The 17,099-nt window shown below is 36.7% G+C and overlaps 1 protein-coding gene across 3 annotated transcripts in view; it reads left to right on the forward strand.

Annotated features, from left to right (window-relative positions):
- Positions 1–17,099, forward strand: part of ARHGAP24 (Rho GTPase activating protein 24) — a 662,544-nt gene that overhangs the window by 381,475 nt on the left and 263,970 nt on the right. For 2 of the 3 annotated variants that reach the window (XM_078445943.2, XM_078445942.2), the window contains exon 3: positions 4,112–4,199. In XM_078445943.2, coding sequence (XP_078302069.1) covers positions 4,112–4,199 — 88 coding nt within the window. Of the gene's footprint in view, positions 1–4,111; positions 4,200–17,099 lie in introns of those variants that run through there. The other variant, XM_078445946.1, reaches the window with a different exon arrangement.

Below are 17,099 nucleotides of genomic sequence, written 5' to 3' on the forward strand. Positions count from 1 at the left end.
TTGTTTGCTTAGCTAATTTAGAGTATTCTGGAAGAATTAACTAAACCCATACAAACAGTGCATACTTTTTGACTACTAATTTCTCTCTTAGGGCTTTGTCCTTTAGAATAAGTTAAGGAGGAGCTCAAAGATTTAGCTTCATGGATGTTCATGAAAATATTCTTTATTATAACACTTGAAGAAAACCATAAATACTTTACATGAACAGAGGGTGTAAAAGTATGTATATTCAAGCAAGCACTATACTATTCAGCTTTAAAAAGTTATGTTGGGGCGCCTGGGTGGCTTAGTCTGTTAAGTGTCCAAGTAGTTGGCTCAAGTCATGATCTCACAGTTCATGAGTTCGAGCCCTCTGTCAGGTTCTGTGCTGACAGTGTGGAGCCTGCTTGGGATTCTCTCTCTCCCTTTTCCTCTGCCTCTCCCCTGCTTATGCTCTCTCTCTCTTTCTCTCAAAATAAATAAACTTTAAAAAATTAAAATTAAAAATGATATCAATTATTAAATTGGCATACTAACAATACATGATTTTTAAGTTTTGAAGCGGATAATAAATAAGGCTTTATTTTGATTACTTTTTAAATAAAAATTACTGTAGCTGTTAATACACACATATACATAAATATATACAAATACAGAAAGATGTATAAGTGCTAACATTAGTTATCTATGATGATGGGTAAATTATAGATTTTTAAAATTTCTCTGCATTTTTTAACAATATCATATTACAGAGTATTTGAAATAACTATCACAATTAAGACTCTTCTCTTAGTTATAGACTTTAACTACATGGTTTCTATACAAGGTGATCAAGTTAAATTACTGGATTTCAGTTAAATTACTTTTTTTTTTTTAATTTTTTTTTTCAACGTTTTTTATTTATTTTTGGGACAGAGAGAGACAGAGCATGAACGGGGGAGGGGCAGAGAGAGGGAGACACAGAATCGGAAACAGGCTCCAGGCTCCGAGCCATCAGCTCAGAGCCTGACGCGGGGCTCGAACTCACAGACCGAGAGATCGTGACCTGGATGAAGTCGGACGCTTAACCGACTGCGCCACCCAGGCGCCCCTAAATTACTTTATTTTATAATTGAATGACAATGAATTAACCACAGCAAATGTTTGTCAATTACAATATATCCTGCCCTAAACATTATCTACTAATACTTGAACTATTATGCTCTCATCATAATTTTCTTGGAAAACAGCTAAAATATAAAATCTGGAAGATGTCAAATTTTAAAAGTGAAAATAAAAATTTCAGCCAAAAGTAGCTATTTCACATGTATGAAAAAGAAAACAAAGAATAGCACTACTCTGTCTTTTAATAATCAAGTGAGGTACTTTGGGATTTCATGGAAGAGACTGACTCATGCAAGAGAATTATTTATGCAGGAGAGTGGCTTGAATTCAACTTACAGGATATATGTACATTTTAAGATCCTAAGTAGAGCCTGAAGACATAGAATTAAACAGGATTCATGTGTACACACATACAAACATACAGGCATATGTGCACCCATAAGTGAATATTGTATTTGTCTGGAAGGTTAGATGCTATATTCTAACAGCCAGCTAAATCACAAATTTAATTACGTCACAAAATCATTTCAGGAAGTAAAACAAACTCTTCATTGAAACAGCTGATTTTTATCACTTTATATGGAAACCATATAGATTAAACCTGTATATTAAAAAGTCTTAATTATGATGAATATTTTCAAAGTGTTTTGTAATTTTAAAAAATTATTGAAAACACCAGAAACTGGTGATCCATGGGCCAAGGACACTAGATATGATGAGAAGTAAGAAAATTTACTTCCTGGAAGAGGAAGAAAAAGGTAGTACCTCTAAAACTTCCTCTTGTAAGCAAGGAGGGGGAGGGGGATGTCTAACCTATAATTCCTTAGGTTTTAGTTAGGGAGTGCTATGCTTTAACACTCTAAGCCTAGATGTAGGGACAGAGTTGATGACTATAATTCTCTGTGCCAAATCAGGTAGGATGAAACCTGAGTAAAATATTACTTGAGCTAAATATTGCTTCAAACTGGCAAAACTGGATGATATAATCTTGTTGACAATAACATAGGCTTTTAAATCCAGCATTCTTGGTTTTGAATCTTGGCTTTACTACACTAACAGTACTTATTCACTCAACAATATACTTTTTTTTCAGCGTTAGCCTTATGTTAGGCAAAATACTAGGCATTGGTGGTAAATTAGAGAGCAAAACACACATTATCCTTACTCCTTTACAGTTTAATGATGGAGATAGACATTAATCAAATAATTTTACAAATAGCATAGTTACATACAGGAGTAAATCATCCAGGAACATTTTCTGGAAGCTATACAAGTATATTTTGGATGTAATCAATCTGTGAAATGGTTATAAAACAATCCAGGAAAGAATACAGTCCTAAGATAGATGGGAGTATGATACTATTTATAGAAAAGGAGTTGGCTTGATTACAGAAAGTCATAGAAAGCATCAAAAGCATAAGAGCAGAAAAATGAACTTATAGATTTGGGTGGAAGTAGACCCAAAGGTCTATTGATCTGAGGACAAATAAAAGTCATTGAAGATTTTTAAGCAAGAAAGTTGCAAGGTAAAGTTTCTGTTTCTAAAGATACTTGGAATGCATTAAGAAAAAAAATGGATTGAAAGATGTTTGAGTGTTATGGAGAATTCAGTGAATGGACTTTGAAACATACAAGACCACAAACAATAGTCACTTGAGTGTTAGTACAGATATACTAAGGATGATGACTCCTACATTTCTGGCTTTTGCAACTGATTGGAAGAAGATGCCAGTCACAAAGCTAGTGAATACCTAAACAGGACCAAAATTAATTGCATTTTAATTTGACTAAATTTAGTTTAAGATGCTTTTGCTATCCAAATGGAAATGCAAATAAGTTCTTGGATATAAAGTTCTGAAAATTAGAGAGTCCTGAGTTAGAAATACTAATCTGAGGGGTGCTTGGCTGGCTCAGTCAGTGGACCCTGCGACTCCTGATCTCAGGGTCGTGAGTTCCAGCCCCATGTTGGACATGAAGCCTAGTTAAAATTAAAAGAAGAAGAAGAAGAAGAAGAAGAAGAAGAAGAAGAAGAAGCAGCAGCAGCAGCAGCAGGGGGAAGGGGAGAAATATTAATCTGATATTCATTGGCTTATAGTTGGTTATTGAAGTCACAGACATGAATGAGATAGTTCTGAGAAAGAGAAAATAGAGTCAGAAGAGAAGGAATAATTGGATACATCTTTGGAACACTTTAATATTTAAAGGCCACTTAGAGCCAGGAAAAGAGACTCTACCAAGTCTCAAAGTAAGAACAAAACCTGGAGAAAACCAAGAAGGTGCTTCAAGAAAGAATGGTTAATAGTGCTGAATCCTCCTGGGAAGTCATATTTATTGAAGATTGAGAATTGTTAAGCATGAAGCTTGTGAGAATCAGGTAATTGGAATTGTGGGTGCACAAACGAGGCTGCAGTGGACACGTGTAAAGAAATAGATTCAATGTAGGTAGCTCTTTGGTAGGCAAGGGGAGAAAAAGATGATAGCTGGAACAGGAGGAGTCAAAGTAGTATCTTGTAATGGGATACAACTTTAAGTATGTCTTAGTGCTGATGGAAATAATACACTAAAGAGAGAGAAATCTAACGGAAAAGGAAGGAATAATCAAGGGATGGCTATGGCAACCTTGGCTGAGTTATTTAATGCCTTCGCTTTGGTTTTCATAGCTGTAAAATGGGGAAAATAACACCTACCTTATAAGACTGTTCTAACAATTAAATAATATGATGTTGGTAGAAGGCTCAGTAAAAATTTTGGCACACAGAATGCATTTAATAAATTGGTGCTTAAAATGAACTCGGTACCTAATACAGTATCTTATATACATTGGGTGGTCAACAAAAAACTTGTTAAATGTTGAATTAATATGATTCTGTTACATGATTTTTGATTAGTTGGGAATATAAATGAGTCTGATGCGTATTACTATATACTGGATTACAGATACACTTTGGATATTTACTGATGATAATGATGATGATATCCAATATTTGCCCTCTGATGATGTTGATGTTTGGGGCATTTGTGTTCACAGGGTACTATTTTTCTGCCTGGAAATAAAGTCCTTGAACATCCCTGCAATGAAGAGAGCCCAGGAAAATTCCTTTTTGAAGTAGTTCCAGGTAAGGCATTTTTCTGGTTTGATTAAGTGACTGACATTCTGTGTTGGTAAAAGTGAAGACATACAACCTTTATTCTTCTTGAGTTGTGGCTAAGAACATTAATTTGAGAAGGCAAGTGTCAAATTTGGTTAGTTTTTACACAGATAGTGATTCCAGGTTTATACACCAGTACAAATGATGGTACACACACACACAGTGCACATATGGCCACGTGACTATTGGATATCCATTCATCCATGTGACTCCAGAGTTGACCAGAAGACATGGAACAGCATTGATAAGGGACTAATGGAGACAAAATTAGTTTTGTAATGTTCTTGTGATGTGAAATTTGGCAAGGTGTGACAGGTAGAGTGGCTTACCCAGCTGATTCACTGTAATATTTCTCCACAAACTGCATCTTGAAGGAACCTTTGCTATAAAAATAAAACAAAACAAAAATCCTCCTTCAATGACTAACTAAGTATTGCTATGCTGTACCCCAGCTTTGCTCCCAACCAAACACTTCCACATGTTTGGCTTGTAGTATTGAGGATGTCTCTGCCAAGCCATTAGATCCTGCAGTTCAATTTCTTCAACATCTGTTCATTTTTTTCTAGTCATCTGCATCCCTCTCTCAGAGTACCTGATCTCCACTGAAATGTTTGACCCACCCAATAACAATTTTTTCAAGGCCGCAATCTATTTCTTTGATCAGTTCTTTAGCCCTTCCTTAATCCTTGATGTAAGAAAAAAGAGAATGTTGTTCTTATATGAGAATGTTGTTTTTATAGCATTGGTGCTGGCTGACCCAGTTCATGCGCTACTGACCCTGATTTAATCACAGTCTAGGGTGTGTGTGAATTTATTTGGGTGACTAATATGTAATGCATATCAATAATGCTGGCACAACGGCAGTCAATAAAACATTTTTCCCAGATTTATAAATGCTGGGAATCTAAAATGTGGAAGCATATTTTTCCCCTTCACTGAAAACAGCTGTAGCACTGAGTTCATCTGGCTCATGATGGAATCCATGACTAAATGTTAATTGATGCAGCTGAAGTGCAGAAAGGTTAGTCAGATGCATTGTGTTATTTGTCTCCCCCCAGGGAGAACACATTGTAAGAAACCTGAATCTTGTTTGCTCTATTAAAATCTTTTTATACTTACTTTTTAGTGGGATACCCTGTATAGAACCAAATTCCAGATGTTGCAAAGTCTTTGAAGTATCACTGGAGGAAATTTCTTTCTCTATTTATTCACAATATTAGTGCCTATCGGCTTTTAAGTGAGCATGGTATTAAACTGACAGCTTTGACTCTGTCTCCAATAATACTAAAGGTCTGCTTTCCCATTCTGTCTACTAAATACGTAAAGATTTCATCTTTTGGTGAAGGTGTTCTAATATAACATACATGGATATTGTCAAGATTGTTCTAGAGAGAACTGGGCCTTCGAACCCAGGAAGTCTCAAAACTTCCCCTCTAAGATTGTTTCTCTAGGGGATGCATTTCATATATGGGGAATATGATATATGGCTTTTGATGAGCAAAACTTAAGAAGTTTAAGACTCTGTGATGTAAAATCTGACGGTTGTCTTTAAAAAAAAAAAACAAAAAACAAAAAAACAACACATTCTCAAGGAAATTTAGGTTTGCTGCAGTAATTATGGAAATAAATATACTATGCCCATAGCTCATTTGAAAAGATGCTTCCTGAATCATTAACACAATATGTAATATTTTCTAAATTAGGTCTTATAATTCTAAATTATCTTGAGGAGTGATAAGAGGATTGCGCCAAATGCTTCTTTAAAGAGAAAGTTGGAGAAACACCATGGCTTCATTAAGAATTCAGTGTTTGTGCCATGAATTTTGGTCATTGAGGCTTTATTGGTGTGTCCCTCCAATTAAAATAGAATTTCCAGACAAATGCTTCTGTATTTGTATGAAAATGTGGGAATCTAAATCACATGATTTTTAACCATTTTTGCTATATTAGAATTACTGACTATACTGGATTTATTTTTGCAAATGAGAAAGATAAGATGATATTTTCTAATTATTCTAATTAGGTGATAGCTGGACACAGAGAATCTAGAAAGTTGCAAGAATGTTTTCATTTGTCAGAAAGTGTGAGACAGAAAAGATTCCAGAAATGTGGTCAATGCTTTGTACAGAACCTTCTTTTGTAGGCCTGACTAGCAGCAGATTCTTATAACATATACTTATTCTATATTGGTTTTCTCTGACGAATTCTCTCCATCACCATTTTTGAAAACCCATGCTACAAATGATGTTTACAGATCCAAAATGATTCTGTCTTTATGTACAAATACCTCAAGCCCAACTACCAAGGTATATCGATGGATAGGATTAAATACTTTAATCCCAACTGCCTATAATGATTTCTAGCAAAACTGACAAAAAGATTTCTGAAAGCTCTTTGCCAAACATTCTGGTACTATATATACATACACACATTTGTGTGTGTGTGCAGATATATGTAAGTTTATGTGTATATATATAGTTTATCTGTATATGTGCTATATATCTTTTTAATTCTTTATATTATCGAATATTATAGAATATAATTCTTTATATAGAATTATTTATAATTTATATATATCCATATATGCTATGTAGATAGGAGTTGTTTTGTTTCATTTTTGTTTTACTTTAGTCTGAAATGTCCTCTGAAATTAAGTAATAGTCCTGTGTAATCAAAAAAAAGATTTTACAATAGAATCAAAGTTCTCAGTTTGCATTCCCACCAACAGTGCAAGAGGGTTCCCGTTTCTCCACATCTTCGCCAGCATCTATGGTCTCCTGATTTGTTCATTTTGGCGACTCTGACTAGCATGAGGTGGTATCTGAGTGTGGTTTTGATTTGTATTTCCCTGATAAGGAGCGACGTTGAGCATCTTTTAATGTGCCTGTTGGCTATCCAGATGTCTTCTTTAGAGAAGTGTCTATTCATGTTTTCTGCCCATTTCTTCACTGGGTTATTTGTTTTTCGGGTGTGGAGTTTGGTGAGCTCTGTATAGATTTTGGATACTAGCCCTTTGTCCGATATGTCATTTGCAAATATCTTTTCCCATTCCATTGGTTGCCTTTTAGTTTTGTTGATTGTTTCCTTTGCAGTGCAGAAGCAATAGCACTGCTAGGAATTTACCCAAGGGATACAGGAGTACTGATGCATAGGGGCACTTGTACCCCAATGTTTATAGCAGCACTTTTAACAATAGCCAAATTATGGGAAGAGCCTAAATGTCCATCAACTGATGAATGGGTAAAGAAATTGTGGTTTATATACACAATGGAATACTATGTGGCAATGAGAAAGAATGAAATCTGGCCTTTTGTAGCAACGTGGATGGAACTGGAGAGTGTTATGCTAAGTGAAATAAGTCATACAGAGAAAGACAGATACCATGTTTTCACTCTTATGTGGATCCTGAGAAACTTAACAGAAGTCCATGGGGGAGGGGAAGGAAAAAGAAAAAAAGGTTAGAGAGGGAGGGAGCCAAAACATAAGAGACTCTTAAAAACTGAGAATAAACTGAGGGCTGATGGGGGGTGGGAGGGAGTGGAGGGTGGGTGAAGGGCATTGAGGAGGACACCTGTTGGGATGAGCACTGGGTGTTGTATGGAAACCAATTTGACAATAAATTTCATATTTAAATAAATAAATAAACAAACATTAAAAAATGTTCTCTGATTTTTGTATATGACTCAATTATATTTCTTTGTATAGTATATTTCCATGCAGATTTTAAACTTTTGTGAAAATCTATCTGAAAACAAATCTACCATAATTTAGGATTAATTTATTTTAGTCTTACTATTATCTCATGAAATGAATTGTGTCTGGATAATGCCATGATTTATACCATTTCACATATTTTTTTTTCCTATTTCCCTACTTGTTATTCAAAAAGGAGATGTTAGCCAAATTGGCAAATTTGAAGACTTTGCTGTCAGGCATGCCAAATTTTAGACTGGAGTGAACTTTTATGGCCAAGTGCTAAGCTTTTGGGAAATGTGGTTGAGAAAGGAATGTTGGCAGAATTTAATGTATAGTACTTGAAGTAAGAAAATGCATTCAGTCTTTTTGCTTCTTAAAATGTGTTCTGGGAAAATTTTCCTTATGATGTTTAAAAAATAAACAGAATAATTAATAGATTATGATGTCTCAACCTTCTTTGAAGAATAGTCTGTCACAGGGAGAAGACATAATGATTCAGAGGCAGAAAGGCAAAAGGAGATGAGGAAGTGCATGCTCCATAAGTGTTAGAAGCCATGTCTTTCTTCTCATCATGGCATCTCTAACACATGGTACAGTATGATGCAGGGTACTGGATGAATACTTATTGAAGTGTATATGTTTACCAGGTTCATGGCAGACTCTCAATTGTTTGAAATGATTTTATTGTCAGCAATAGCTACTCCTAAATTGGCTATGCTGAACTCTTATTTCCTGCTGTGTAATATCTTTCCATCCCCTTGTGCAGCAAAGACCTCTTTGTGGTTATAGTGGCTGAAGTGGAGGGAAATTCTGTATGCCCTCTTTCCTACTTCTCTGCTTTCCTTTCTGATAACGTTACCAAAAGAAAAATGGAAGAAGGTAGAAGTCTGTCTACACAGAAGCTATTGCTGTAGTACAGCTCCTTAACACTGACTGGTTATTACATTCCTTTCCAAAAGTTGACTTGCTTATAGAGAACATTTGTGGATTGTTCAGCATCCCTAGAATTGGAAACCCACTTCACATGGTAGACTTTTCCACCTTAAGCAAGGTCCTGTTAGATGGCATACCATTAGAAGGGCTCAAAAGCCAGCTGCTTTCTTTGTGCTTATTCAGCTACCAGGAAACTCATGTACCCTGGTCTGCCAAGTAGGGATAATGCAGTCTGTTTCACCATTGCTGCTTCCCTCAACCCTGTCATCTTGTCCCTTTTTCCGTGAAGCATGAGCTTCAGACCCAACAGATTCAATGGATTGCTGAGCTTCATGTGAGCCTACAACTTGGAGAAGGGGTGAGTGACAGTTCTAGCATACTTCAGAATTTACCAGCAACTCTCTTGTGCTTCTCTGAACTTGTTCTGATGGTTGAGAGAATTTATTTTCCTCCCCTTAAAAAAATAGGGTTTATCTTGAAAACTTTTCTTCAAGAGGCACTTCCTCTGTCCTAGTCGTCTTCCTCTAGTTGTAGTCAGGGTCAGGGAAATGGGGTTTAGGTTTCTTCTCTGAAATGCATTCTCTGTAAGGTACAACTTCCCTTGTATTTTTCAACATAGAATGTGAATTTTTAACGTTTTTTTTCTTCAGATTTATAGACTAAAATTGCCATTTGCAACCACATGGATGGAGCTAGAGGGTATAATACTAGGTAAAATAAGTTAGTCAGAGAAAGGCAAATACTGTATGATTTCACTCATGTGCAATTTGAGAAGCAAATTAACAAAGAAAAAAAAAAAGAGACAAACAAACTGCATGTCTTGAAATACAGAGAACAAAGTGGTGATTGCCAGAAGGGAAGTGGGTGGGGGGAGGGTGAAATAGGTGATGGGGACTAAGAGGACATTTATCTTGATGAACACTGAGTAATATGTAGGATTGTTGAATCATTATATTATACACTTGAAACTACTATAACACTATGTTATCTATACTGGATATAGATGATAGATAGATAGATAGATAGATAGATAGATAGATGATAGATAGATAAGTTTTTTAAAAACAGTGTATTAGGGAATGCTCTCTGGAGATATCTCATCTATGAGAAAGCAAGGAGAGCAGGATTAGACAGAAGGAGAAGCTGGCCCACACCACCATTACAAATGAGGTCTCAGCTGATGCTATGGGGAGCTCCAGAGCTGGGATGCCCCTCAGGGCTGCTCTAAACTCAAGGAGCAGACCTTTTATCTTGGTATTAGCTAGTCTAGTGGTTTATGGGAAAAGAGGAGACAGATAAACTCCGATGAAGCAGCTCCCTGTTGCAATGGAGAGCAATGTCCATGAAGGCTTCTGTGAGCCATCAGCAGCCAACATGCCAGCCTCTGGGATCTAAACAGAGCAGTAGGTTACCCATTATAGGATTTATAGCTTTATCTGTATCCCAGGCAATGTTCCAGGATCTTTACATGTATCATTAAATTTGATCTTTATCACAGCTCCATGAAGCCGGCTCTGTTATTATCTCCATTTCCAGATAAAGAAACTGAGGCACAGTGAAGTAATTCGATCAAGGTCAAACAGCTAACACTACTTTGTGTGTGTGTGTGTGTGTGTGTGTGTGTGTGTGTGTGAGAGAGAGAGAGAGAGAGAGAGAGAGAGAGAGAGAGAGAGAGACTGATTTATCTTTACAAAGGTAAAGTTCCAGAAAATCAAAATAAAGTTGTGTATATATATACACAACTTTATTTTGATTTTCTGTGTATATATGTATGTATATATGTATATATATTTTTTTTCTGGCATAAAAAATATGAGATATTAGAGGCTGGAGCCTGGTTTCTGAAATATGAACTTATGAATTTTTTATTATGATTAACAGAGTATGTATTAAGAGTTTTGGTACTTGATGTGAGAGTAGGCATTTTCATCTATTTGCAATTGTTTATATGTTTAAGCCTATCATAAAAATAGGCACTAGATAAAGGTGCCCACTCACAGTTCTTTTAAATGTATGTTCTCTGGTCACAAATAGTAATACTGTCATGACGAGCTGGGGAGAAAATTCACCTGCCTGCAGTAGCCTTACTTTTATGTGAATAACTATACCAGAGAAGGAATGTGCACCTATAATTTTTTCCTCTGGAAAACAATGCATGCTGAAGCTCCGCTTTCTTCATTACAGAACTCACTTTGCTAAAATTGTCTCTGCTTCTTCACAAACTCCCTCCATACACTGGCCAACTTATCACACACTGTCTAGCCGCTAGCAAGCACGCTTAATATTATTCACATGTTGGGAATCAGTACACCAGCCCGCATAGGTATTATCCAAGGAAAGACTCATTATGAGTTTCAAGGGCAATTACCAATATTCCAGACTCTCAAAGCCCCAATTCAGCACAGTGCCCCAAATCAATAATAACTAGAACTGGGAGGCTTTCTTATCCTCTTCCTTCCTCCAGGGAAATAAAAGAGGTAAACACAGAAGAAAAGGGGATGAGAGGTGAAGATACAGCTACGGAAATGAAAAAAAAAAAGAGAGAAATTTTGAAGGGTAATCCAAAGTGAGTTTCATCTGCCTGGAAATAAAATTAAACCCTTCAGAAGAGAAGGTGTCATATAGCCTGCCTTTAGCCATGACTACGCTAATTATTTCCAATATCCTCTGACAATTGCATATCACTTCTGTAAATATCAATAAAGAATGTTTCTATTCTAATTATTTTGCAGAAGGATTTTTATGAGCTGAGCGAAAAGTTAGGGGACATGAGTACCTAAACAATCTAATAACTGTATTATGTATTGTTTTGTCAGAAAAATGTAAATACCTATATAAATTGCAAATGATTTTGGGGGTTTCAAAGATTCCTAGAAACCCAACTGTAGACTGTAGGTTAAGAACTGTAGTCTAAATTTGGGGTCCAGAGACTTGATTAATCTCTATCAATCTATTTATCTGCATTTTCTCCATATTTAGTTATTTATCTCTGTATTCATATTCATCTATCTATTTCACTTATATACACACATGCATAAGTGTGGCAAAATTTTTCTCTATTATTTGTAATTACATGGTATACTGTTAATCAGTTTTTACTTTTCTCTCCCTGATCTAGTTGTTTTTTCTCCTGTTTCTATGATTGGATAACTCTCCAGACCTATTTCACGCATTTACAAAAAAATTCTTCCTAGGTAGAACATTTCATGGATCTGGAGAGTGTATAATTTTTAATTGACCCAAACTTGAGCCTATTTAGATGGTCAGTGCAGCTGCAGTATAGAATAGGCCATATGAGAAATAGATAGTTGTAAGATATAGTCATGGATGTCTCTGAGAAAGAAAAAAGCTTGGCCCAGTTTTTGAGTTTTTGAAATAATTATTTGACATCAGCAATGATAGTTTATCATCCATGTGTGTATTTGCAATTCCTAGTAGGGTGAATAAAGTCATTGGTTATATTAATTTGCTGTCTTTAAAAACATAAACCAGTATTTGGTGTCTATTTTGTGTGAAAATGTGGAGACATTTTAATAGTGTTCTAGCATAAAAGGCATAAAAGTTCGTCATTTTCTTGATCATTAGTTAAATATGCTGCTAAGGCATTTAATTTTATGACACTGTCTTTATCTTAACTATTTTTTTCTCTTTTGTGTTAGTACTGTAAGTTACAGTTCGTGCAATTCTGTTACCCAAAGGCAACTATGACAATCTCTTTTTTTGTCTGCCTAAGTCTGTAGGCAGCCATGAAGCTTGTATTATTTTTCTTTTCTTAGTTAATGTGTGGAAATCATTTAGAGAATGTGAGTAGGAGTTGTTTATGGTATGAAATCATAATTCTATATACACAAGTAATTCTGAACATGAATTAAATAAATGCATTGAAAAGCAGCATGTTTTAGCTACTATGTATTCTTTTATTTAAAAAAAAGTGGTTGGGATTTTTCCTTCAAAATTCCCTTCCTACTTAAAATGCCTTAAAATATACATTTGAAAGAGGCTATTAAAATGATACAAAGGGCATTTTAAAATGTTTGTAATCCCTTGAAATTTTACTGCCATGTCAACCAGAAGGCATTTGGCACATTTGTGAACCCGTTTGGAGTGTGATCTTATGATCACACTCATGAAGAGTGTCTGTATGAGGAGTGCTCTCTGACGGTATTGGTAGACATGTTCATCCATTCACATTTAATGTTAGGATTCATTCTATATGCCAGATCAGGGGTCAGCAAATATTTTCTGGAAAGGACCAGAGAATAAATATTTTAGGTTTTACAGCCCATATGCTCTCTGTTATAACTACTCAACTCTGCCATTGTAGCATAAGCACATGGGTATTGGCTATGTTCCAATAAAATTTTATTAATGGACACCAAAATCTGGATTTTATGTAATTCTCAAATATCAAGAAATATTATGGTTCTTTTGATTTTTTCCAGCCACTTAAAAATGTGGAAAATAGATAGTAGGCCAGATTTGGCCCATGGGCCATAGTTTGTGGACCCTTGTAGCTAGATAAAAAAAGCTAGAGAAACAAAACCTGTGAAAAGGAGCCTGAAGATACTAATATAAATCACTAATCCCCACTGGTGCCACCAGAGCCAGAATTAGAACTCTGAGACAGCCTGTCTCCCCAGGCCATAGCATCACCCACAGCCTCAAAATCATGATTCAGGAACTGTTTGCCAACAGTTTTATTTAGAAGCTTTCATCTTTTAATAATGCTTATTTTTTCCCCAATCACAGTAAATCTAAAAAGTTTTAGTAACCAAACTAAAATTCTCTATTTAAACCCTGTCTTAGCCCATTTATAACTCTAGATCCTGACCAGTGCTGATCTCTGTTATGTGACTTTTTCAGAAATGAATACCATTAATAGAGGATTGGGTGTGCCTGGCATGAAAAAAAATTCCTATATTTTGCTTAGTCCATACAAGTTCAGGGAGATATTCATAAGTATTCTGAAATGGAAGCATCCTTTTCAAGATCAAAGAAGCTTGAAGTGTCTTCTAAACTCACTGCTTTACAATGTACACTAGCATCATAAAATTTTAACTATCTTATAGAAAATGGCCCTACTTTGTTTACTGGTAAAATTAACGGCTCATTTTCTCAGAGGGGTATCTTGCTTTCCTCACCACTCATTTATTGATATCTCTCTGCCGCAACCTACCAGGTTTCCTTTAACATCAGTATGAGAAACACTTCTATCATGTTTATAGTTAACATTTACTGAAATAGGTGTCAGGCCCTGTACTAATGCATGCTAGGCCTTATACACAATGGCTCATTTGATATGTGACCACACTTGTGATTGATGCCATTCTTCCCAATGCCAGGAGGCAGTGGTACACATTCATGTTTCTAGTAAATGCTCAAGCCAGGCTTGACACCCGTGTGAGCCCACAAAACCACCACATGCTACAACTTTCTCATACCAATAAGAATAATAATATGGATGGGTTCATTTTCTAGATCCCACAGAGGCCAAATATCTAAGAGTTAAGAGAAATAAAGAGGGCAAATGAAAGAAATGAGATTAGGGTTTAAAATTTATTGTACTCTGCATTTTCTTCCTCTGCCTTTGAGACTCACCTTTTTTGTATTAGCTGTATTCTCTTTCTTCCCCATTAGATTTGAAGCTCTTGAGAAATGTTACCTTCTATTCCAAGTGCCTAGGAAAGTGGCTATCATATAGTGTATGTTCACTGCATGTCTGTTGAATTAATGAATAAACTAGGCCTCAGTTTTATTATCTATGGAATGATTGCATTGGATTAACCAAAATTTTTTTTAAAAAACTTAAAGTTTTTATTCTTTTTTTTTTTTTTTTTTTTTTTTTGGAGGTGGCAGGGCAGAGAGAGAGGGAGGCACAGAATCCGAAGCTCTGTCAGCACAGAGCCTGATTGGGGGCTGGAACCCATGAACCATGAGATCATGACCTGAGCTGAAGTCAGGCACTTCACTGAATGAGCCACCCAGGCACCCCTGGATAAATCAAAATTTTAAAAGTCTTGCAGTTATGAATTACTTAACATGGTCATAGCTTTCTCTCTACACCATAGGAGACTGGAGACCAGAGAAGTTCATGAATTTCACAGACTATACTCTTAAAAAGTATTTCGCATTGCCTTCTCCTTCAGTCCCTCGTTAATACTAAAACCAATAGTGTCTTTTAGTACTTTGATGGCAGCAGCTGTTTATTAACGTTATTTGCTGGAATTAATGTGATTTTCCTCCCTCATTTTTCTTTGAGGCATTGTTTTAATTATGCATTCACAGGCTGTTTGTGTTTACCTGTCTTTTTTATCCAATAATTGAAAAGGGCTTTGCAATCCAAGCATGCTAAGAAAATAGACCGTAAAGTGCTAAACAAATGTCGGTGGCTGTTATTATGAAAATAGAGTTTCTCCAGGCAGTTCTTTTTCTGTGGCAGGGCCCCTTTGGGCTGTATCTTAGCTAGGGAAACAGCATGTTTGAGTGAGTCAATGGCCAGTGGAGAGAACAACCCATAGGTTAGAAATGGTACAGGAATGAGGAAGAGAAATCATATTCACAGGAAAAGGAATACAACAGGAGGAAAAGGAGTGTGCAGCAGAACTGCTGCTGATAATTAGGGGTGGGAAGCACCCTTGCAGCAAGGATAAAACTGGTATATCACCATGTCCTGTGCCAGCTCTCAAGGAACCAGGGAAGGGGTTTTCCTTTTGTTTTCTTTTGTTTTCTTCTTTTCTTTCTCTTTTTCTTTTTCTTTTTTTCTTTTCTTTTCTCTTCCCTTCTCTTTCCTTTTCTCCTCCTCCTCCTCCTCTTCCTCCCCCTCCTCATCCACCTCCTCCTCCTTTCCTTCCTCCTTCTTCTTAATAAAAAACTGAGCTGAAGTGATTCTGAATGTTTCAAAATGTGAAACCTGAAGAATCATCTGCAACCCAGATGATCAGGCCTGTTGAATTTCCTGGCTTTGAAACAAATGTTATCTCTGTCAATTCATCTTTAGGTTCATTTGTCCTGTTCGTTATTCAAATACTACCTTTCTCAAACAGTACTCATCTTGGGGTGCTGGGGGTGCTTTGGGTGTTGAGCACCTGATTCTTGATTTCGGCTCAGGTCATGATCCCAGGGTCATGGGATCAAACACTGTGTCAAGCTCCACACTGAGCATGGAGCCTGCTTAGGATTCTCTCTCCTTCCCTCTGCCCCTCTTCCTGACTTGTGCACACACACTCTCTCTCTCTAAAATAAAATTTTAAAAAATGGCTCATCTTTACAGCCCCATTACATCAGGCCTAGAAAGGCCCAGATGGAAATCCTAAGAGGTCCTGGATCATGCAGAAATGTATGATCCAACCTGCTGAAATCCCTATATCCTAATAAGAAAACTGGCAACCTAATTGCAGAGCCACCAAGGAGTTATAAAACCCCAATTTATTCCAGGCGCTTTCCTAAATATTTTGATAAATATCAAACTATTTGCCTTAGGTGTATAGGAGTAGAGAGCAAGTAGAAACTGTCCCCTAGGACCTAGGAGGAGACCTAGGAGGACCTAGGAGTGTCCTAGGAGCAGAAGATGACCTAGGAGGAGAAGATGCGGAGGTGATGGTGAAAAGCAAAGCTGCGAGGGCCACCCTAGAAGCCAGCGTAGGAAAAGGAAAGAGATAGAGACTTCTCTACTGGACAGAATCAGTTCCCAGCTCTGCCACTTGAGCTGGTTGCTTAGGTTTTCTGAGCCAGTTTCCTCTTAGAAAATGTGAAGTAAGAATGCCTCCCTCAGGAGGTTGTGGAGGTTGTGGTGAGGATGGAAGGACATAAGAGTGAGAGGAACACTTAGCACTCTGCTGACGTGAGTAAGGCTCATGGAACAGTAGCAACATTTTGGAACAATTGCCTGAGTAGTGCCATAAATAATAACTGGCCTGGATACTGAATTGTCTCAGGTGGGATTATAAATGCAGATGAAATTTAGGAAGCAACAGATCAGTAAGGACTGGAATAATCAAGGAAGTCTTTCCTAGAGGCAGTGAGTCTGAAACTGGAATTAAAAAAAAAAAAAAAAACTGCAGGATTTTGATTAGGTGGCCATGAGGTTAAGAATTTTAGGCTGAAGAAATACTGGCAAAGCATGAAGGAAGTTCTGAGACGAGAAAGGTGTACTAATGGAGTAGGAAGGGGGATGTACCAGGGACATTCATGTGTGTGTCCTGCTGATCCAGGCTGCCCTGGAGAGTTAGCCATTTGGCT

Source organism: Panthera onca, chromosome B1 (genome assembly GCF_046562875.1).
Source record: "Panthera onca isolate mPanOnc1 chromosome B1, mPanOnc1 haplotype 2, whole genome shotgun sequence".
NCBI classification, from domain to species: Eukaryota; Metazoa; Chordata; class Mammalia; order Carnivora; family Felidae; genus Panthera; species Panthera onca.